Consider the following 23,148-nt stretch of genomic DNA (forward strand, 5'->3'; position numbering starts at 1 on the left):
ACCCACCTTCTGGATCACTGGTCTGCTCTCCTGCTGTGTCCAGTTGACAGTTACCTACGTCTTGTCTTCTCAGCACCTTAGCCGCCGCCTTTGGCTCCGTTTTGCAGTCTCACAGCCCTGTGCCGCTGTGGAATCAGCGAATGCCTTGAGAGTTCATGGAACAGAATATCACACTCCCCTCCATGTGCTTGCCTTCCCTCGGGCATCGTGGCTCTCAAGTCCTGGCTGACTTAGCCCTGAGCTTTAAGTCTTCCTCCACTCCGAAGACTGCCAGAAACTCAGGTCAGAAACCCGAGGACGTGGCCCGTTAGCCACCATTTCCTGTTCAGTTTCTTCACCTCTCATTCCACACTGCTCGCAAACCTGCAAACAGCTCGGGAGCAAAGTGCCGCTTACATTTTAGGGTCACCTCAGTGTTCTCTCCTTCTCTTTGGGACCCTAAACTCTAAAGTACTGGCTGCCTTAATAGTTCCCTGATACTTTCAAACAGGTGTGTGCGTGTGCATATGTGTGTGTGTGGTCCAACTTTTCTAGTCATTCTCAGTGGAAGAGTAGACTTAGTACTATTCTATTATTACTTGAAATACAAATCCCTCAAGTTCGCTTTTAACAAATCTTCAAGCTTATGAGAATTTAAATTCGCCTATGACATTTTAACCGTCATTCTAATCATTCTAATCACAGAGATACAGGAAAAGGCATTTCACTTTTGAAGATTTCTCATTTCGAGGAGTGCCTGCAAGGTCATCATAGGCAGAAGTGGGGTTGAGTGTGGAGGGCAGAGAAATTGGGAAAAAGGATACAGGATGGAAAGGCCACAAAAAAAAAAATCACATTTTTGGGAAAAGAAAAAATACTGACGCTTCATTAAAAAACAGAGGGTGTTCCCCAAACCAATTATCTGGCTTAATGCTGGTGGCTTATTTGCCGACCTTCTGTGTTATTTGCCAATTTAAAGTGAGGTCAGCACTTTCCGTTTTCATTTAGTTTTCGGTTGGTAGCTGCTCGTTAGCTAAGGACTGTGAAAACCCTTCAGCTCTTGGAGGAAAGCAGCTGGGAGGTAAGTTTCTAATTCACGTGGCTGGCCCAAGGGTGCCTGGCGCTCAGGTCTTCCGTACTTAGCATCACAGAGTGAGAGCTGGAATTGAATCACCCTGGGCATTTCCCCCAAATAGCAATGCAGCTCTCCCTCTGACCAAGTAGACGGTGTCTTGCGATTTGAAGGTACTTATACTCTCCAGGAAAATACTTTCGTGGAAGGAAAAAGGAAGCATGGAGTTTGGGCCCGAATCAGTATATTCGAGGAAATTCCTTGTGGCGTTAGCGTTTGGAGACAGGCGGTGGCGGGGGAAGAGGGGTCTCTGTGCGGTAACAACGCTCACCGCGTCCATGCCTAACGTCACCGCGTACCCATTTCTTCTCTCGGTACCCACGATGCTGAGTGGCAGCAGCGCGTCCGCTCACTCGCCCGGCTGCACACCGGGGCATCTTCCGTAATGCTTTCTGTCCTCCCCGCGTGCCGTTACCGGGTCCCATCACCTCTTCTTCCTAAATCTCCCTCGTACCTCTCCGCTGTTCTCCATCCCCTCCGCTGTGTCCTGGCTCAGGCCCTCAGGATCTGCCCTCTGAACCACAATGATAGCCTCCTCCCTAGCCTACTTGTCCCCAGGCCTGCCCCCATCAATCCACTTCCACGGGACAGCTAGAGGGATCTTTCTAGAGCACAGCCTCCTCCAACTTCCTTCCTGGTTTTCCTGCTTCCGGTCTCACCCTCCTCAATCCAAGAAACTAGAGAGATTTTTTGCAACACAGCCTCTAGCATCACCTGACTCCCAGTTAGCTCTTCGTGACTTTTCTGATGAAGTCAAACCAACCTGGAAGCCCCGCTGAGATCTGCTCTCTGCTTCGGCCTCCTCTCCCCTCACTTCTGCCCACAAGCTCAGCTTTCCCACCGTTGGCAAGCCCAAGCAATCCACTGGACACCCACGCCCCCTCTACCCTGCCAGACCCACCATGCCTCCTGCTTGCTCCCTAATATCCTCTTGTCTTATGACTGAGCCCAGAGCACCTCCTCTGGGAAGGCTGCCCACCCACAGTCCGAATCAGGTGTCCCTCATTTGTGTCCCCAAAGCCACCTCTGTCCTAACGCATGTACTAGATTGTCACTGCTTGCCTGTTTCCCCCGAAAGTCTTTCATCTCTGTCTCCCTGGGGCCCAGCACGTTGCCTGGCATAAAGTAAGCACCCAATAAATTTCAGTTTGAGCATATGTTAAGTTCCCCATAAAACCTCCGCCACTGCAAAGCCTGCCACCAGTCCGGGTGGTGGTGTTCTCTGTGAAGGTGCCTTCAGTTTTCAAAACAGGACTCTCTCTAGATTTTCATCAGGAAAGGTCTCTTCTTGCCTTTCGGTTTGTCGGCATGAGTGTTTGTTCAACTTTAGAAGCTTCAGTTTGTAATGGTGATGTTTTTTTATTTTTTTTCAAGCAGTAAAATTTTAGCAATTACAATCTGTGCCAGAACCCAAAGCCGCCTCCTCTACCCTCAGGAGTCCCTCGGCTTAATTGCAGTGCTGAGCTGAGGGGAAGCTGCACTTCCAAAAAGATGGAAAGGAAACCACTAAATGTGGCTGCTACTTTTCCTTTGTAGCTCTGGGAGAAAAACAAGCACAGTGCGGGAAGGAGGGGCCGTCCTCTGGGGTGTTGGCTTGTTGCTAATTGCCGTCCCCTCCCCTCCTCAGCCTCCACCCACTGCGCAGTGTGGTTTGGATCCCTTCTGCCCAGAGCTACTGGGATATGTAATAGGAAGCCGTTTTCAAGCTTCTTAGTTAAAACAGGTTCCCGCAGTCAGCGCCCGAGCACAGCATCTGCACCGCTGGACGCCAGAATGCGTACCTCGCCCGCCCAAGGAGGCAAGGAAGAGGTGCCAGGTCCGGTTGTGGGGTGATGGCTCCAGTGGTCGCGCGTTTAGGGACCGCCCTCTCTCCAAGCCTCTGTTTCTTAGTTGCCATTTAGTGACATTGGTACTCGCGTGAGAAACGTTCCCCCCACCTCCGCCGAACTGCCTTCTGTGTCCATTTCAGTACACAGGTGATTTTTCAGGGTGATGTCAGAACCTAAAGCGGGTGGGATCATTTTTAAATGGTATTCTGTGGACTTCAAGGAAAGCGGTCGTGCTTCAGAATCTAAGAATGAGTCTGTTTCCACCACTTACTAACTCTGGGATGGAGCACAACGTATCCGGGCTCCTGAGCCTCCGTTACCTCATCTATAAAATGGGAGCAATAATCTGTCTGCTCAGGTATTATGTGGATTAAGCGGGATAACGCTGACGTCTTGGCCCAGTCTCTGGAATACGACTGTTAGCCAAGAAACGTTAAGTTTCTTCTGCCGCTCCCTCCCCCATATTCAGCTTCTCCCCCAAGAATAAACAACAACATCACAACTGACTTATTTCAACATGAATGATTTAAATGCAGACCCTTAAAATAGTCTACCTTGAAGAAACACCGAAGCATTTCTTTGTAAAAACATGACAACTGTGCTCTTTATTCCCCACACCCCTGACCGTCTTTAAATTCTGCTTAGCCACGTCGGCAGGCAGAGGGGGTCTGGATCCCAGGTATGTGCTTTGCTCCATCTCCCCTAAAATCTGAAGTCCAAGAGGATTTTCCGGAAGCCGTGTATCCAAAGGCTCCCCTCTCCGACTGCCGGTGAGGTCCCGTGTTTTGTTTATGCTGAGTGATTATAGCTATTGCCTGCTGGATGCTTTTCCGAACACCGATGTGCATGATCCGCTGAGCACCTCGGCGTCACCTGTGCCCCTTCCCCCTGTCCTCCACACCCCACAGCTCAGCGGCCGCAGGCGCGGCCACCCCTGCCGCCCTGGCTCGGGCTGCATCTCCTTTCCTGAGCCGCTGCCGGAGGTTTCGGCTCTGCCCTCCAGGGTCCCACGTGCGTCCCCTTAACACCCGCCATTCTACTCCGCAGCCCTGAGGAGCCCCGAGGAGACACAGGGCTCCATGACCCAGAAAACTGGGGGCCACCCTACTCTTTCTCGGAGGCAATTGAGATAAAAACAGAAGCAACAAACAAAACAGAATTAAAACCCTCTTTAACTTTGTTTAACCTGGTTTCCCCCTTGTCCTCTCCCCCAGCTTATTTGATCACGACCCTTTCATTTCCCTCCCTGCTGGGAACCTCGAGGTTCAAATAACCCACCTGGGAAGATGCTACTACAGTTGGTTATGGGCTGCCACCCACTTTCTTGTCCATGCAGCTTCGAGGCCACATGTAGGTCAGTAAAGACTCCCATAATAACTTGCTGTGTGCCACCAAAAGGGAGGAGGTGGAGCTCTGTGTTTCCACGTGGAACTGTCTCTAGGACGCATGCTAAGCAAAGAAAGCAAAGTGCGTTCTGTGGTGAGCTATCAGTTGCCCACATATGCTTAGACGAGGTGAATACCCCCGAACTGACAGGCACGTCTGCCTCCGGAGAGGGGCGCTGGTGTCAGGGAGCGGTGGGAGCAAAGTCTTCACTGCGCGCCTCTTGGGAACTTTAGAACTTTCTGTTGTTTTAAACACAGCACTAATCTGCTCCAGGCTCCACCAAACTTCACACACAGAATACTATGGAATCCTTAGCTCTGCTCATGGCCCTGTCGTTGGCCCTTGTCTGCCCACCCAGCTTCTCTCACTCCCTGACTGGACCACTCTTGCTTTCCTGCTGGATCTGTCCTGTCTCTCCTGTGACAGATGCACAGCAGTGAGGACCTGGATCATTGGTGCCACTTCTCAGACTCACCCTGTTCCGCTTGGGAGCCCATCTCCCACAGAGCCTGTGCCTACAGAATGTGGGACGACCCACCCTTGACTCCTCCTCAGACTCACTTGTGAGCCTGGAGGGCTCACGTCCCTGGGACACAGTGACACCTTGTGCAGAAAGGCCGGGGACTTCAAGATCGAACCGTTGGGATTCAGAATCTCTATCAGCCTGTGTCCTGGGGAGCTTATCCTTGCGCCTTTATTTTCCTTTTATTGTGCAGTAGAGGATAATAATAAGCCCTAGCTCCCAGGGCGCGGGAATGTCGCTCGTCTCTCTAGAACACCCAGCACAGGTCCTGGCTTCTCAGAGGTGTTCACGCTATACTTGTTCTCTTCGCTTCGCTTTCTCTGCTTTCCTGCTATGGCTGTCGACCTATTGTCCTCGTGGGTCTTCAGGTCCAAAGGAAACCACGGAAGGCCAGAAGTCGGACTTTTATCCCAGATTTATGGATGACTGGCTCTGAGAGGATGCCAGGCCCCTTGGTGTCTTCAGGTCTCCCGTCTCTAACACCAGATCCATATTTATCTCAACGCAGAAAAGCTTTGATCATCAAAACAGCACGAACGCAAAGGGTTAGCGCTGCAGGGTGAGCGCAGATGCTCTCCTGCCCGCCAACTGGCTCATAAGAATATTTGGAAGATGAGTAAGGTAATGTCTTCCATATGCTAAAGAGAACACGATTTAGCACCATGCAAGGTAGAGAGAGCGAAGAAGCCCCCCCCCCCACCCCCCGCTCACTCACAGAGTGACCTCTGACAAGACAGTAATTGTTTTCGGCCTCAGTTACCTCATCAAAAATGTGAAAATAATAAAATTCTGCCTCACAGGGGTGGCCGTGAGGCTCATATGAGGCAATGCCTGCGGAAGGTCTTTGTAAACTGGGAAAACGCGCCGCAGCCCCCGGCGCGAGCCCTTCATGCGCCTGTTTGTTTGTCGTTCCAGCGGAGGGTGCAGGACGTCATCAGCCCCATCGTGTTTGAAGCCGCCTACAGCCTGGGCGAGCACGTGACGGGAGAGGAGGACAGGGAACTGCCGGCTCTGACGCCAGTGCTCCGCTGGAAAAAGGGACAGAAGATTGCCCAGAAGAATCAGGTCAGAACTTTAAAAGCTCACAACCGGGTCCGAAGGGGGCTGTGATATGTGGCAGGAGTCACGGCCCTGGCCATCGGGGGGACTGAGGCCAAGGCACACCCCTTCTCTGGGCCTCCCTCTCCCGATCTGGAAAATGACGAAATGTATGCTTTTGGGTGTTGCTTCTAACAAGCACATGATTTAAACACATTGAGGCTGTTCTTAAGCAATTAGGAAATTATCATCCCTCTGAGGTCATGAACTAACCGCTTCGCCCTTGTACTTATGTCCTATTCCTAGACTGTTTCCAGAGCTTCAACCAGCACGTAGTAGGCGTGCAGTCAATGTTTTATTGGTGGGGGAGTGAGCGGAGTGGAGACACACGAACGTCGTCCCACTAGAATTGGTAGTTGGATTAAAAGTGCCCAAGTGTCTCTGGAAGCCAGGGCGCTGTGAGTGCGGGCGGGCCACTCACCCTGCCCAGTGCTCGTCGGATTCCACGGTGTGTCATGATGGGGAGCTTTAGAGTGGGGCTGGGTGCAGGCTGTACGAGGCCACACGAGGCCGGAGTGAGCCTCTGAGCTAATTCTGCGCAGCAGCCCTGGCCGGCCTGCCCTGAGCCACCTGTGAGATGTGCAGTGCTGACTACTAGGCAGGAAATAGGCAAGGAATCTGTGATTTCCAAGTCTGTTTTAAATCTTTCTTTAACACCCAAGGCCGCCACAGATCCAGGGCCCTGGGGAGGGTCAGGCGAAACTGGATTTCGGCTAACCCTGACTCCTGTGCAGCGGGGCGGACAAAGCTGTGGAGCCGCTCACGGCCCCACCCTCCACCGTATGGCCGTTCTGACGTGTGAGGGAACCAGCAGACCAGTGGCCCGCCCACTCCTGGCAGATTAGGCTTGTAAATAGAACCACAGAGAAGTGTTTGGGGTTGGAGATGTCCCTCTAGATGTTCAATTAAGTGGTGATTTTTTTTGTTTGTTTGTTCTAACCTAGGCTTCCCTATCTTCTCCCAAAATCTAACCCATGTGGTCTGGGATCAGGTTTCCTAGAAGCAGAGCCTGAGACAAGGATTTGGGAACACCTAGTCTAATGAGGCTGTGCTCTCGGGAGAAACCTGTGAGGAAATGAGGGAAGGGGAGGGGCTGAGCAGGAAAGCAGTGTCAGCTAAGATCCAGCCTTGGCCCGAGGCAGAGAACTCCGGGGCCTAAATTATATCAAAGAATTGTCCTTGAGGTGAGGGGGCTGGCCTTTCGTACCCCATAATAGTCAGTTATTGGCCGCCTGTGGGGTGCGGTAGGGGAGTGTAACCCTTCTTGAAGGAGACCTCCTTCAGCTTAGGACAGGTCTCTGGAGAAGGATGCAGAAGTGAGCCATTAGTTGCCTAGACTCACATCAGCTGGGGGGTGGGGCTAACAGTGCCCGCTGCCCACACGCACACAATCGATTGGCAATACTGCCTTTCTGAATGCTTCTTTTGATTTCAAACATGAGCTTCTTTTCAAAACACAAGTGTCCTGGAGCGTGACCGCTATGCCCCTGATGGTCTCTGATACTTAGAGCAGGCTCCGGGGGAGTGAGGAGACAGACCTGGAGGACACTGGGTGTCTGAGTGGGTGGGGCAACGTGGAGGGGCTGGCATGCAGGGGAAGCATGAAGAAGGTGAGGAGAAGACGAGGGGAGAGTGTGATTAAGAGGCGGGGAAGGAAGCTGATGAATTCTACCTGGGCCGAGGAGTGACGGTGCCATCTCCAGATGGAGTGTGGACAAGAGGTCAGTCTGGGGACTCAGTTAATCAGAGTACTATGATAGTTTCTAGATAACTAGTCTTTTAGTTCCACTATTTCTCTGCTCTGTCTGTTAGATGGACTCTTGCAGGCCTGATGAACTTGTGTTATGGGAGTGGGCCAAACCCAGGGTCCTCAGGGAAATCATTTCAGGGTACTCTGTGCTCGTTCTGTCTCTAAAATGACCCAGTAAGGTTGCTGCCTACTCTGCTCAACATCCTGCTGCCGTGGGCATACCTTCCATGGTGGACCCAACTCTCATTTCTACAGATGCATCCGTTGCACAGAGTGGGTCTTGGTTAGTGAAGAGCATCTTAGAACCTTTACTGACATTTTTGGATTCAAGCCTCCTGATCAACGCCGGGGATACAGAGACAGATCAGTATGAAGGTGTCATTTCTGGTCACTTCAAGGTGGCTGACCAAGCATAAATATTTGTCTATACTTTCTGAGATCCTATTAGGATAATTATAAATAAGTAAATCAGAACAGGAGGGTAACCATTGTGGGGCAAGGAGTATCAGCCAATGAGAGAGCCCAGTAATTTTCTGGAGTGAGTAAAGAGGAAGAAAGGGTGTTGGTGGGTGCACCTTGCACTATACATAGGACAGGTCTCTATCCTATGTCGGCAGCCTGTCTACCCATTAGAGCCAGAGAGGCTGCAGCCATGGCTGGTCCAGCAGTTACAGAGGGTGCAAATGTGCGAAATGGGGCTGAAAACAGGGAGGACATGTTAAGTGATGGTTGATATGTAGAAGAGTTGACTTTCCACCCTACCCACCCCCTTCCGACATGCTTCAGGCATGCAGCGTAGCAAGCCACTAGACATTTCCTTCTCTAAAGAACCGAATAAACTGCTTGGGAGAGAGTGTGGGTAGCATGGTTCCCCAGACAAAAGCCTGACTTCTGGCATGTTTCCAAAGGCAAGGCTAGCCTAACTTCTCTCCCACCCAAACACTCCCACTGTTTTTCCAATCAGCCCTTTTTTACCTTATTCTCTAATACGAATGAACAACCAAGGAAACCTGAGACTGGGAGGAAATGTGGTACATGAAAAAAATAACAACTAAACGTGCAGAATAACTGACTTAGAAGAAAATAAACTATTCAGGGAATAGAAATGATTATAAAAAATCAGCTTAAACTCTATGTAATCAACATAAGGCGATTTAAGAATATATCCCATCCACTGTAAATGGTTGGGATTTTTTTTTTTAAAGGAAAGATCCAGAGAATAAACAAAGGGCTCTTGAAAATTAATAATATGCTTGTAGAGCCAAAAGTTTAGTAGAAGGTTTAGAAGATCAGTGTACGAAATCTCCCAGTGAGGAGAAACAAAAGGCAAATAGAAAAGAGAGGTAAAGGATGACTCTACAAATTCTTATATCCAAGTCGGAATATCAGAAAAAGTAAACAGAGAAAATGAAGAAGAAATTATAAGAGATATAATGGAATAAACATTCCTGGAATTAAAGAGATTTTTAAGTCTAAAAGGCCCAACAACTTACAAGCAGGATAAACCCCAAATATCCTAGATACATAATTTCGAAATGTCACTACTCCTAAAGCTTATGGAGAATTCTAAATGCTTTGAGAATAGGAAATACAGGGTGGTGATATTGGGAGATGTATATCAGCTTGCAACAGAATTAGCCATTCTGTGTAGTCCCCTTAGACTCCTTATTAGCAAGAGTGGAAGCTAGCATATGGTGAAATAAAGCCTTCAAAGTTCTGAAAGCAAGTGATTTTGAAACTAGAATTTTATACTTAGCCTAACGGTCCAGTATGAGGTCGAAATAATTTTTCAGACAAGCAAGGACCCAGAAATTTTACCTCCATAGTAACTCCTCCAAGGATATTACCTGAGATGCCCTCCAACAAAACAAAGTTGACAACCAGAAGGAGCAAGATGTGGATGCAAAAAATTGTGGAACTTACTCCCAGCAGTCTAACGGCAAGAAATTCTTGGATTACAACCGTGCGGCACATCGGAAAAATAGTCAATTTAGAAGAGGGGATTAATGGATTTCAAACCATAGACAGAATGACAAGAAAGTAGCAGATATTCAGGATACAATAGATGGAATATGTTTCTTCTATGGATAAGAAAAAATAAAGACAATCAAAAATTCCCGGAGAAATAGAAATGTGGTCAATATGTCATAGTTCAAATAGAAAACAAATTAAAACGTGGTGGGATTTTAAGCAAGAAGAAGAGTATAAGAGATGGACTTTGACGTTAGAAATATTCTCCCTTAAGTAAAAGTTGAGTATTCTAGGAGTTTAACGTGGAACCTGTGGAGGAGGGTATGTAATCATGACCCTTGCATCGGCTCTACTGTGAACAATAATCACGTAGCCATAATAACAATAGCACTGTTTCGTGGTTTTCAGTATTTACAGCCAAGCCCAAACTAGAGCTGTGGTTACAGTATAAAGTGTAAATATCATTTAAATTTGACTGTGTAGAGGTAAAAATAGAACTACAGAAGTTCTCTCAATATCTTTTACATTGGTGAGCCAAGAGATACTGTAAAACTTAATGAAACAGCTGTTTGTTACTTAAAATTGCAGAGGTCACCAGCAGAGCACTGCTTCTTAAAGTGTAATCACTGAATCGGAACTATCAGCCTCTCTTGGGGTCTCGTGAGAAATGACAATCCAGGGACACCAATCCAGACCCATCGAATCAGATGCTCCTGGGGTGGGTCCCAGCGGTCTGTGTTTTAACAAGCTGACCAGGTGATTCCGATGTAACAAACATTTGAGAACCACTGTAGTAGAGGAGCTAAGAGTAATGTAATGTTTTGCTTATCAAAGTTACGAAAGTGGACGGCAGGGGGGCCCTTTTGTAATTGAGATAAAGTCTTGTCTATCACAGCAGTAATTCAGTGAGATAACGTCTAAATCTGATCAATCAAGAAGTGGTAGCATCGGCCTCTTCTCTAGAGATGTGAAATAATCATCAAAAGAAACATAAATGGACATGGGTAATAGTCGTTGTCCCTGGAAGGCAGGACTTAGAGGATGGTGTGTTTCAGGAGGTCATTATTTTTTTAACCATGTGATCCTTTGATTGAAGTTAAAATGAAAGAAAAAAAATTGTCCTTAGATTGGTAAAATTGTCCAGGAGCTTGAGAAAAATTCTGGGAGAGTGATCTTTGCTTATTCTCCTTTTCCTGATTATTATTTTTTAAAATAGATAATTAAATGATCTTCTTTCATGGATCTTCCAGATGTTTGCTCAGTTTGAGAGGAAGAAAGATTCTGAGAACTAGGCCCACTTCCAGGAAGCAGAGCCCTAGTGAGAAGATTAGGGTCCCAGCTCAGACCAGAATATACGCACCTAGGGGCAGGGGGCAAGTTATTGACCCCCTGAGAGCCCCCATTTGTCACCTATCAGCTGGGGTGCCATCATCTCCTCCTCCTCCCTGCGAGAAGGACAGAAATGACGAGGCAGCGTTGGGTTCCGCTCTTCCTTTCCTGGGAAGGGCAGGTCACTTTCCGTCTCTTCCCCAGTGAGTGGATGGAGGTCACGAGAAGGTGTCACAGCGCTGTTGGGAGGGAGGAATGAGGCAGCTCGTGGCAGTGAGTCTAACCGGAGCTCTGCAGGAAGCAGACGCACCACTGAATCTGTCTTCTTTCTGCTGAGGGTGTGTCCCATCTCAGCTGGTCCATGGGGTAGTTTCCCTGGGTGGGAGGCAATAGAACCACCTAAGGCTTCTGGCTGGTTCCTCGAGGGAACCTTTCATGATCTTTAGGATTGTCCGGCCCTCCCTTTTTGGGCTCAGAGATGCCCCTTGTTCTACAGGGGAAAGACAGAAGGATGACCTATGTCACCGGAACCCGAAAGTCGGCTGTACCATCACAAAGTTCAAATGGTGCACGAATCCCTCCTCTTTACTCCATCTCTACTGTCACCGCTCTAGTCCAGGCCACTATTATTTCTCTCTTGGACCAGGTCACTTCTCTGAATAATTCTCCACCCCGACTCCCTGCCTCCAATAGCTTCCTTCTGCCCTTAGAAGAAAGTCTAGAATCTTACAAAAGTTAACAGGGTCCTGCACAATGGGGCCCCAGCTTCTCTGGCATCATCCAGTCTACTCAAGTACCACACTCCAACCACCCTCAAACTTACCAAGCCCTTTCCTGCCTCAGGTCCTTTGCATACCCTGATGCCACTTCTGGAAAGCTCTTGCCATGCTTTCCTCACTGCCAGTTCTTCATTCTTTAGACCTCAGCCTAAATGTCACCTCCTCAGAGAACCATTCCCCAACTCCCCTATATTCTCTGACTTTTAGATTTCTTCACGACACCTGTCGCAGTTTGTTATTACGTTGTCTGATTGATTTCCTGTCTCCCTCACCAGAAAGGCAGCCTACCGAGGGCGGAGGTCTATTTTATCTATTGATTCCCAGTGCCTAGCACAGCGCTTCACCCATAGTGAATGCCCAGGAAATCTATCTCGGTTGAAAACCCTGCTGAAACGACAAAAGGTTAGGTCATCCTGCAAAGGGTGGCCATCATCAGAATCTCTTCTCTGGTAGATTCCGCAAAGCTGTTTAGTTAAAAGAAATGTACTCCGCGAGCACTCAGGGGATTCCTCCCAGGCAGGAGAAGGTGGCGTGTGGTGTCGGGGGACTTGTCTTTCCTGGAGAACACTTGTGCATGTGCAAATCTCCTTTTTGAAAAACAAGATGGAGGAAATATGGCGGGCGAAAGACAAGGCATCGGCTATGTGGAGAGCACTTACTTTGTCATTTCTCAAGTGAAAAGTAAGCGATTTTACTCTAATGTTAATTTTTAACTATGTCGAAGCTGTAAACCTTGCAGTTCCATTGTGCTGAAAATTGTCACCATCTGTTTTTCTCACTGCAGACCCCAGACTCCTCAGTGCCTGGCATGCGGGCCTATCGCCCCACGCCTGTGAAAACCGACTGTTTGTTCAGCATGTATATTAGTTAATACTTGCCAGGCTGAAGTGCCTGGCTGGCTTAAAATGCCATTATTTACAGCTCTAAGGTTTATTTTCGTTATCGTATGTAAAGTCTCTGCAGAAGAATGGGAAGCCGAGGGGGAGGGAGAGTGGAAGAGAAGAGGGCGGAGTAACTCTAGACATCAGAGCCAGACGGGTTTCAGAGACCATCCGATTGGCGCGGTCCAGATTACACACCTGGATTTAGGGGAGGATTTTGGCCCAGCGGAGGAGGAAAAGGGGTGTTAGAGGAAGAAGTTTCCACCCTCCATCCTGATGTCAACCACATCGACCCAACTTGTATAGGCATCGGCTTCCGGGTAGTCTTTTCAGAAGGCACCATGGTGACACACGTGTGAAAACCATCTAGGGTCAGGTGCGTGTGAGGGAAACAAGTAGTTCATCCTTCCGACTGACCAGGGAAGTCTGGCTGTGTCTCTGCGTCTCAGGCTTCCCCTTCAAGGCTAACCCCAAAAGCAAAGGAGAGCAATCTCCCGCCCCTCAAAGGCTGGGCCGTACCCTATAGTGACCTGTCAAATTTGCAAAATTTCCTCTTTAGTGTTTTATCTTTGCAATTTATGGATAAAGTATGTTCTGGTCCTTCAGAACTCTTTTTTGAAGAAAATAGCGTATCCCCTACCCAAACCTGCAAGCCCATTGGACGTTCTTCTGCATTGCCCTGCCTTAGCGAAACCCTCTCCCGCAGGCACGTAGAGTGTGTGTGTGAGCAAACGAGGACTCATGCCCAGGGGACAGTGTCTGGCTGCGGAAGAAACATGAGCCCCTCCCTTGTTATCTTCTGAGATGGTTTAGGAAATCAAAGGCAAGGCACTGGGGTGCCATTTAAGTGATGTGCCTGCAGATAGGTGAGGAGAAGTCTCGCTGGAGACCTCTCCAGTTTTAGGGCCATCTTCCTCACTCCCGGTCCTCTAGCTTTATCTGGCTCAGCAACTTTTGGAAACACAGCTAGCATCATTTTTTTTTTCCTCCGGCAGCACCAACCCCTTTATTTGAACTTGTTGGTTCTGTTTTCTGCCTCATGCAACTACTTAATAGCGGTTAAAAATAAAAATAAATGAACCGTAGAATACAAAAGATTCCAGGGCGACAATCAAGGGAGAGGATTCCCAGTCCTGGGAGGCGAAGCTTCTGGAAGAGAGTTTATGGCTGATGTTAGAAGTCGGAGGTTGTAGAGAGGGGCGAAATGTGGCCTGTAAAAGACCACTCGGTCGTAGGCGGTCCTGGAAAGGGCACTGGGTGAGTCCAGAGGCCAGGCCCAGTTCCTGGTGGGCCAGGACCTCGCCGAGCAGCTCATCCTCCCACTCAGTTCTTCATGGGATCAACGAGATCATCAAAGTGATACCTTTAGACAGAGGGCACCATTCTGCCAACCGCGGAAGCCAAAGGATGCCGAAAGACAGAACGGAGGACTTCCAGGAGTTCCATAGGGGCGTGAAGCAAAATCGGTGCCATGTTTGGGTTTAGAGGGAGACCAACAGGGCTGTTTTTTCTCCCATAATTTCAAAATCTAAAAGGGCAATTCGTACAGACCCTGAGATAGAAGGAATTTCTCAGCTTTAATTCTACAAAGTATTTGTCTTTCATTTAAGGACAGCGTTGGATTCTGGAGGAAGAGCCCATTAGCAGGATTGGGAGGGAGGAACCTCTTACACTCGGATCATTGCGCTTACGCACAAAAAGTTAACACTGTTGGGTGCTGGAGGGTACAGACATGAATTACATATGGGCGGAGCTTCTGGGAACTTAAGCGGGCCTATGGGAGGAGCAGCAGTTCAAAAATGTTCCTCCTGTTGTCCAGACAGAGACTCTCTACAAAGTCACATGGCCTATCAGGACAAGTCTCACTCACTTTAGCTTAAAAATAGCCTTCTTGTTTGGTCTCTTTGGGGTGGAATTCGAAAAGCATGTATCTCCACCCAAATCAGTTGTCTATTTTCTCAGGACTCAGCAGGGGATTTAGTTGCCATAGCAACCCTATAAACAGTGTCTAACCTATGTCAATGATTATATATTTTTTAAAGTTAATATCACTGAGTCCAAGAAACTGACCCTCCTCAGAACATAACAGCTGGAATAGGCTGAGGAGCCTATTTCCTATTAATTAGGTCAGAAAGGAAGATTTCCCAGTGCAGATTTGGCTCGGAGAAATGAGTATCTCAAGGCCTGAGCACCTGTATGACTTCCTCTCTGAAGTCAGCCTTGGCCAGGGCAGCCAGTGAGCTGCTGGTCCCGAATCACATGTCCCCAAGGCTGCCCTGGCCTTGGTGGCCACAGCATTGTGAGAAAAGAACAGCTAGCTACAGCCTCTGTGCTCTGGGCCACAGTGAAATGTAACTTGAGCAGGATTCACTGTGTTTTGTTTTGTTTTGTTTTGTTTTCTAGCCTGAAGGGAATGAGGAAACCATTAGCCTAATATTCTAGAATAAAAGTCAACAAACTACAGCCTACTACAGGTTGAATTCCGCCTACCAGCCTGTTTTACTTTTTAATTTTTTGTACATTTTCTTTTGAGGAAGCTTTCTTAAAGATCAATACACAATACATAAAAAGTGCTCTTGTGAAGATGGACATTTGTCACCTGAGAAAAAGATAACTTGTTAAAAGCAGTTAATGGATACCATTTTGAAACAGTTCATAAAGCTTTTTAAAGTAGTGCAGATTTACTGCATTAACAACAGAAAGCTTTTCAACACCAGCGGCCTGTTTTGTAAATAAAGTTTTATTGAGAGACAGCCACTCCCATTCCTTTACTTACTGTCCTTGGCTGCCTTCCCTCTATAGCAGCAGACGGAGTAGTTGCAACAGAGATAATATGGCCCACAAAGTCAAAAATATTTATCTGGCTTTTTACAGAAGAAGCCTGCCAACCCTGTTCTAAAAGAAGTAGAACGAGAATTTGGGGAGAAGCTGCAGAGAGGATTTTTAAAAGAGAACTGTATTCTCCGGGGAAACCAGAGGTCAAGACCAGAGTGAGGAAATCCAGTCCGTGGGGCCATGCAGGCCGCTGGGTGTCCAGTCTGCAGCTCTCTGAAGCTTGAGACAGGAAACAGTTGTCTCCTGATATGAAAGGTTTAGCTTCCTTTAACCAGAGTGAAATAAGAGATGGTGGCTTCTACATGCCAGGCTCTGAAGGAGGTGGGACCAATACAGTCCCCATCCTTATGGAGCATCATCTTAGCAGGGGAGATGAGCAGGAAACTTGTAATGACAGAATTACTTAGCTCCAACCAAGAAGAGCAGTGGAAGGGAAAAGTTCATGGAAATATCAGAGCTTATAGCAGGGACAGGAGCTTGTCGGGGACTCAGGGACATGGTTCTCATTTGCTCATTGAAGGAGGAGGAGACACCTGGGTGCATGAGGTGGCGGAATTAGGAACCGGCTTGTGGGGAGGCCCCCAGGTGGGAAGTCTGAAGAGCAGCTGGCACGAGAGAGCCAGAGTGACAGAGGTGAGGAGGGCAGGGACCAGATCTTGCCAGATTGTATGACACAAATGGATTTAGGTCACATCCTCTTCCTCAGTTCTCATCCGCTTACAGCCCCTACCCCACCCTAAAGGTGGGGAAGTCAGACTTTCTCTCCTGCCTGTGAAATGGGAAAGACAAACGGAAGGAGAAGCCTGCCACCAGGTGCAGAGCTGGGTTTTGCGGGGCCTGAAGCTTATACAGTTAGGGAGGAAAAATGATCTCGAAGAAAAAAAGAAAAAAGTGAAGTTATGAATACAAAGTTAGGTTCAGGTCCTCAGGAGGGGCGCGTCAGCAGGGACCTTCGGCTTGTGATTCATTGACTTGGCGGTAAAGCCACTGTTGGTGTTTTTACCTCAATTCTAACCTCAAAAGGCCTTCTTCTCTCACCTGAGATGTTCACCTGGTCCTCACGTCCGCTTCCTCCTGTTTTCTCCCTGGCAAATAAAGCACAAGTGTCTCAGAGGGAAATCTGGAAATTTGATCCTCTTCCTGCCCCAGTAAGTGTCTAAAAGGACGCGAGAATTTCTTCTTGTTGCCCAAGGCATTCGTGAGTTTTTCCCCCACAGTCAAGGCAGGGAATGTTGGCTGTGACACTTTATTCTTTTGGAAATGTAGCACGGGAATATGAATTTCCACCGGCAAATTACCCCATCTGGTTGGGTAGAGACTGACCATGGGCAAGTGACTTTGCTGGACTCCATGTCTGAGAGGCCGTCTGTGGGAGGGCAGCAAATCCCCTGCAACCGTGTGGGGCAGGCTCACAAACATGAGCAGGGACAATGAAGGAGTTTAATAGCGAATACTACTACTAAAAAATGACAACAGGCTGTTTTCTCTTAAATCCCACCAAAACCAGCAGAGCCATGTTGTGAAGGGTCCATCAGTCTGGAATATGGGGAGCCTTCTGTCCGTAGATGGGAGACCACCAGATTGAGGAAGAGACTGACAAGCCCACCATGCACTATAGAGAGGAGAAAACTATAATTCCTCCCAAAACACTGCGTCTGGCTCCCCAGCCAACCCCCACAGATAGGCTGGACTCAGACACACGCCAGGCCCTCTGGAAAGTTGTCAGGTTTGGCACACCGAGCTGTAGGCTCCAGCACTGGGTGTGGCTTTGGCTGTCGAGGCCCAGTCTTGCTTACAAAAAGGACACTGTGTCCCTGTTCACTACCGGCCACCCCGCCAAGACACAGGAAAGGATTCCTCCAGCCTTGTTGTGGTCCCTCAGCCTCCCAGTCTGATTACCTTTGACTTTCTGTTTGGAACTAAAAATTAGGATACGATCCCATCGCTCAGGCAGAACCCACCCCAGTTATAGAGTTTCTGCCTCCCCAAGACAGCCAACAGAGGGGAGTGACCAGACTACCATCTAAGAATTCTTTACTCCACTGGATTGTCACTCACTCACATCCGAGGGCATTAGAGATATTCTGAGACAAAGACGGAAAGGACAGCTGTCATGTAACCTTCTTGAAAAACTCCTTGAGGAAGCTCCTCAGCAGACTGAGAAGTGAATCAGGTAAGGCATTCGCTCTGCAGGCAAGACCACCATAGATCTGGGGGCTCCTCAGAGCCCGAGGAGGACCCCTCACCATGCCGGGGTGTAGACGGCGTGAAGGCTCACGGGAGAATTCTCCCGGTTTAGAAGAAAGGGTTTAGCTGCTGTTTGCTCATCCGCCATTCAGTCCTGCTCTGACCGTCCCGTCCTGTCTCTCCCGCAGACTGTCTTCGAAAGGAATTGCCGTTCGGAGGACTGTGCCGCCGACCTGCAGCTGCAGGGTCAGCTGCTGCTGTCCAGGTGAGTCAGTGCCCCTTTCACGACATCATTCTGCAAAGCTCGTTCGTCTGAACTCCAGGCCCAAAGCCTGAACGTACAGGTTTCTCCGCCAAAGAGGGGAATAGCGTCAGTGGGTTACAATGATGTTTTGTGGTTTAAAAAAAAAAAAAAGTGTGTTACACAGTAATTTTAACAACAGCTATTATTTTGAGGGGATAGTTTGGTTTTTGTCCTGTTCGCACTTCCACGTTTCACAGTTTAACCGGTATTTCTAATTTCTGTATTTGTGTGTGTGATGTTCACTCGCTGTATTAAGTTGAGCCGTATGTAGTTGCCCGTATTTAACCGTTTGGGACAATTCATCTGATCAGAGTGATCGTTACATAAAGGTTCTTTTTATTTTTATTTTTTCCACGTCGAACAGTGGCGTCTGCTTTACCGGCAAGCGATGGCTCTGTGGCAGGAGATGGGGCGGGCAGGGGCGGGCAGGGGCGGGCTGCCTGATCCAGGCGCGCGGGGGCCGCAGGGCAGGCAGTCTCTATTGCTTCAGGACGTCCTCCCACAGCGCATGAATCTCCCAGGCTAAAGGCGGACCGCGCAGAGGCCTCCTGCCTCCTCGTAGCCAGCCTTTTATTTCAGCTCTCCCTCAGGATGAAGGTGCCCGCCCTGCATCACTTCAGAGAATCGCTTCCTTTCGAGGCAATTCTTCCTGCAAGATCGCTTTAGCCTTGGGGCCAGAAAGCCCCTCCATGTGATTTATTACCATTTCTCCAAAATAGCCATTCGTTTTGATAGGTATTCTCTAAAATGCTATACTATGTCCCTTATTTGTAACTGTAAAAAAAAGTTTGGATGGAATGAAAGAAACATCTCCTCGTGAACCAGTGACTCCACTAGGACACTCTTACGGTGATAAATGATGTATCATTCATCAAAAGAAAGTAATACTAAGATTCTTTTTTTGTTTTGTTTTCCATTTATTAGAGGAAAGGTGATGTCATCCCTCCCACACACACATAAATACTCCCTCCGAACCACTTAAATATTAATTAGCATTAGTTTTACTTAGGACAAGAGTGGTAGATTAAAGTCTTGAATGTTTTGCCAAGCTTAGACAATTACTTCAAACTGATGAAATGGATATTGGAATTTTTTAACATTAGTAAGAAAGACCTCCTGGGATTATTAGAGAAACCAATTCCAAAGAAGATTCATAAATTATCAGGTCAGTACTTTTAGTTTCAAAGAAGTCTTCCAAAAAGTGTTTTAGGAAAAAAAGTAACATGAAACAAAAATACATGGGTTTGTTTTATCTTGAGGCAGACTATAGATGTTGGGAATTTATTCTGAATTGTAGATAATTTTACGTGGTGGGAAAACATTCTCTTGCTCCTATAGTTTTGTGAGCTGTTTCAGCTTTTCTTGTAATTTCATCTTCCTGGAACTCAGACATAAGAGCCAGAGTCTAGGTGAGGAGATTCTCTCAATCTCAGAAGCACTGTCTTTGGACCAAAACTCTGAACCTCTCCTTAGGAAGAGTTATTTCCAAAGTGGCCCTCTGTTCTCTCAAAATTTCCCCTTAAACCTTCATTATACTCTGGGACCCAAAGCTGTCCCCAAAGGAGCACCAGAGAAATGTTACTTGATAATTGGATAAGTAGAGACACAAAAACAAACCTATGGTTTCTGTTACATTGGATTTCCCCAGGTGTCCGACTAGAGCCAGGCCCAGAGGAGGAGGCACAGTCAGTAAACTACTAGTGGAAGCCAAGGTTCAAATTTGGTTAACGAGGGCTCAGTGGCTTGAACCAGAAGGGAGCTGCTGTGGCAATTTAACTCTCTTGGTTCATTATTGCCTGGGCCGGGATGTACATTCCCTCATTGTTCAGTCAAGGAAATACTGGGCACCAGGCTGCTCTCCCAGCAACTGGGTGATGGTGGTCCCATCATTTCAGTGCTTTAGGAGATGGATGGGTCATTACAGGGCCATGGAACAGCTTCCAGGAAGGGGAATGAGTAGGATCCAGGCATTCTGGGCAGAGGGGCAATGTGAGTAAGACAGTGGCTGTGGAGAGCAGGATTCCTGTGAAGATCTGCAGGGTCCAGAGTGAAGGAAGTGGTCAGGAGAACAAAATGAGACATGAGAGAGAGAGAGAAGGAGGGAGGGAGGGATGGAGGGAGAATATGAATGAGAAAACGGTATGAGTCATTTGGTCTTGTCTTCCGCCCAGTGAAAGTCAGTTCCAGCTGGAGTTTTGAGTCAGCTACTTTCTCCATCCATCTCTGTTCCTGTGTTGCTGGCTCAGGTCCGTGGAGCAAACACCTTTTGTCCCCATGCAGGAGCACCCTTGACGGGGCCGGACTTATCGAGAGGTGTTACGTTGATCTCCACAGGCAATTTGGATAAAATCCCTGCCTTCGTGCAGTTTTTTAGAGACTAGCTCTCGTGCTAGCAGCGACTCACCGTACCGAACGGTTGAAGCAGAGAGGTAGCAGGGAGAGACCCCTCCAGTGACTGGGTAGACTTCAGGACAAGGCGTTGTGGATGGAAGCAGCCAAGCTTCCACCAGACGGAGGAGGCTTTGTCTTAAGAAGACAGAAGGGCAGACAGCTGGGAGTGATTGGGTCACCCAGAGTGGCCAGGGACCGAGCCAGGAAATGCTCTCTGTGACTGGGCCTCATGGATGTTTTTATTTTTCTCTCCAGAGAGCATGAATTCTGGCAGGCCTATTGTCTCTTAAAACAACCAACTCTTCAATTAAAAGTCCACAGCCTTTAATGGTCTTGAGCCTGGTTCCAAAACATGCCATTCCCAAAAAGGTCCAGGGATTGGGATGAAGCTATTCCAATAGTTTCTATTAAACAGGACTGAAAATTCCATTTGTAAAATGACGCAACTCTGTTTTGTTTTGTCTGTCTGAATACTCTACCTAAGAATACATCGCATGTGATTAGGATAAAGAAAAAGAAATATAGACTATGGCAGTCGAGCTTAAAAAAAAGGTTTTTTTGATGCATCCCATAGGAGATCAGTGGAACATTTCAGTGCCTTCTGGCTAGCCAACACCGATAATGAAAGAACTCTTAAGGGAGGTGAAGAGACATGGTAGAATATTTATGACGTTAAAAGAACCATCTAGCGGTCACATAAAATGAATGGTCCTATGGTTGTAGCCTTACTAATGCTATTATTGTGGTCTGGGGTTGGGGGTGTTAAGTGAATTTCCCAAAACTCTTGGCCGGGAGATGGGTAGCGCCGTCTTTGAGAGAAGGATCATTGCACCTAGAGAGCTATTTAGAGTTTGAAACAAATTGTTCTCCTTTTCAGAAATGGCAGAGTGGCCAGAATCATTAACTGCACAGCGCAGGGTAGAGGTAAAGTTGTCTTGTTTTACGAAGGGGAAGAGACCCCTGTTTATTGAGCACCTATGAGCACTGGGTACACCGAAGAGTCCTCAGTATACATGAACTTACTGTAGTGTCTTACCAGCTGTGCAAACTTGGGCAAGCTTCTTAACATCTCTGTGCCTCCGTTTCCTCATCTGTAAAATGGGAGAACTAAGAGCACCACCATACCAAGTTATTTTGAATATTTAGCGAATTAAAACATATTTAAGTGCTTCCGAAAGGTCTTGTTGTGTAGTAAGCACTCAGTAGATGAGAGCTAGCATTATTATTTCATTTGATCCTCTCGATGATCCTGAGACGTAAATAATTACCCTCTTTTTTTGTGTGGAGGATAGGGAGCCTCAGGGAGAGCAGGTTGTTCGCTTAAGGGCTCGTGATGATGGGGGCGAAATTAAAGCTGGAAATGTCCTGCTCGCTCCCTGCGTATGGATCTCAGTTGCTGTTGTGGTCTGATAGCGGCTAATTCAGAAGTACCAAGACTGGGGACCCTGGGGGAAAAGCCCCAGTTTGGAAAGAAGGTGGATAAAAAACAATTCCTGATCAAAGATGTGGCTTCTGTCCACCCCGCTCATGCTTCCTCGTGTGCTGTGTGACCTGTGAGGCCCGGCTCAACAGATTTCCTCTCCGGGGATGTTAGCCGCCTGTCCTGCTGGTCAATAGCAGTCTTTGCTTTGAGTCATCACGGTCTTAATCCATGTAGGTTAGATTTTTCTCTCCTTGGGGCGTCTCAGATTTGACTGTGAGATTGCGGGGCTGGTACATCAAGAGTTTACTCAAATGTGACAATATTAGTATTAGTAGTATTGGTACTATTGGTAGTATTAGTAGTAATATTAGTATTATTAGGATTAGGCTGGAAGGTGAATAGGAGCTGATGAGAAACTTGGAAAACTTTTGCCCTTACCAGATTATTAACCATGTGATTTATTTATTTTTTCCCTTCACTTTCTGCCCCGGATCTTGGAGGGGGTAGGGATGCAAAATAAACTTGTTGACTGGCAGCAGCTGCTTTTGTAGTTGCTGTTTTGGAAACAGGAATGGATTTGAATGGCATATCCTTGAAAGAAAGGTAAAATGTCCCAGGGACTAGAATTCTGAACGAGAGGTGGATTGCTCGTCCTCATCTCCTTTCTCAGAACAAGCGCGCTGATGCGGGTTCCCTGATGGGAGGCAGAAGGTGTCTCTCCCACATTTCGGGAACACAAGCGGGTGGTCTTCTGTGGGGTTACCTCAGCAGAGGGTGTGATGTAGGCCCCTGGGAAGGGGATCAGTAGAGTGAGGCAAGCAAAGAGACACCTACGCACTGGGAGAGGTGGTATTGAATGGTACAGTGCCCTTCTTGAGTGCCTAGCTTCTACTCACCTGACAAGAAGTGACACCGTTCTGATATATTCATTTATCTGACAAATATCGATGGAGCACTTTCTATGGCTGTACCAGGCTCGGTGGGAATAAATAGGGGCAAACTACTTTTTCCTGATGTTCTTGGTCTAGCAGCGGAAACACACGTGAAAACAGTAATTATAATTCACTATGATACCTCTAATAATCAGAATCTAAGGAATCTCCTAGAAGCACAGGGAAGAAGCACTCCACTCTGAGTTTGAGTTCTCCCAGAAGCTGACCCTGTGAGAAGCATTTGAGTATAAATAAGTTACTTGAGAAGTACAGAGAACAAAAGTAGGGGAGTAAAGAAGTATACAGGGAAGGCTGCCAATAAGGGCACACTGTAACATTAGTATATCAGTTACTTATTGCTGTGTAACAAATCATCCCAAAACTTTATGCCTAAGAGCTCCTGATTCTGTGGGTCAGCT

The 23,148-nt window shown here is 47.6% G+C and overlaps 1 protein-coding gene across 2 annotated transcripts in view; it reads left to right on the forward strand.

Annotated features, from left to right (window-relative positions):
* The window catches only part of ITGA9 (integrin subunit alpha 9), a 286,264-nt gene that overhangs the window by 144,949 nt on the left and 118,167 nt on the right, over nt 1-23,148 (forward strand). For both annotated transcript variants that reach the window (XM_016123918.2, XM_036219043.1), the window contains 2 exons: nt 5,765-5,914; nt 17,868-17,944. In XM_016123918.2, coding sequence (XP_015979404.2) covers nt 5,765-5,914; nt 17,868-17,944 — 227 coding nt within the window. The remainder of the gene's footprint in view (nt 1-5,764; nt 5,915-17,867; nt 17,945-23,148) is intronic.

The sequence above is a fragment of the Rousettus aegyptiacus genome, unplaced genomic scaffold (genome assembly GCF_014176215.1).
Source record: "Rousettus aegyptiacus isolate mRouAeg1 unplaced genomic scaffold, mRouAeg1.p scaffold_m13_p_4, whole genome shotgun sequence".
NCBI lineage: Eukaryota > Metazoa > Chordata > Mammalia > Chiroptera > Pteropodidae > Rousettus > Rousettus aegyptiacus.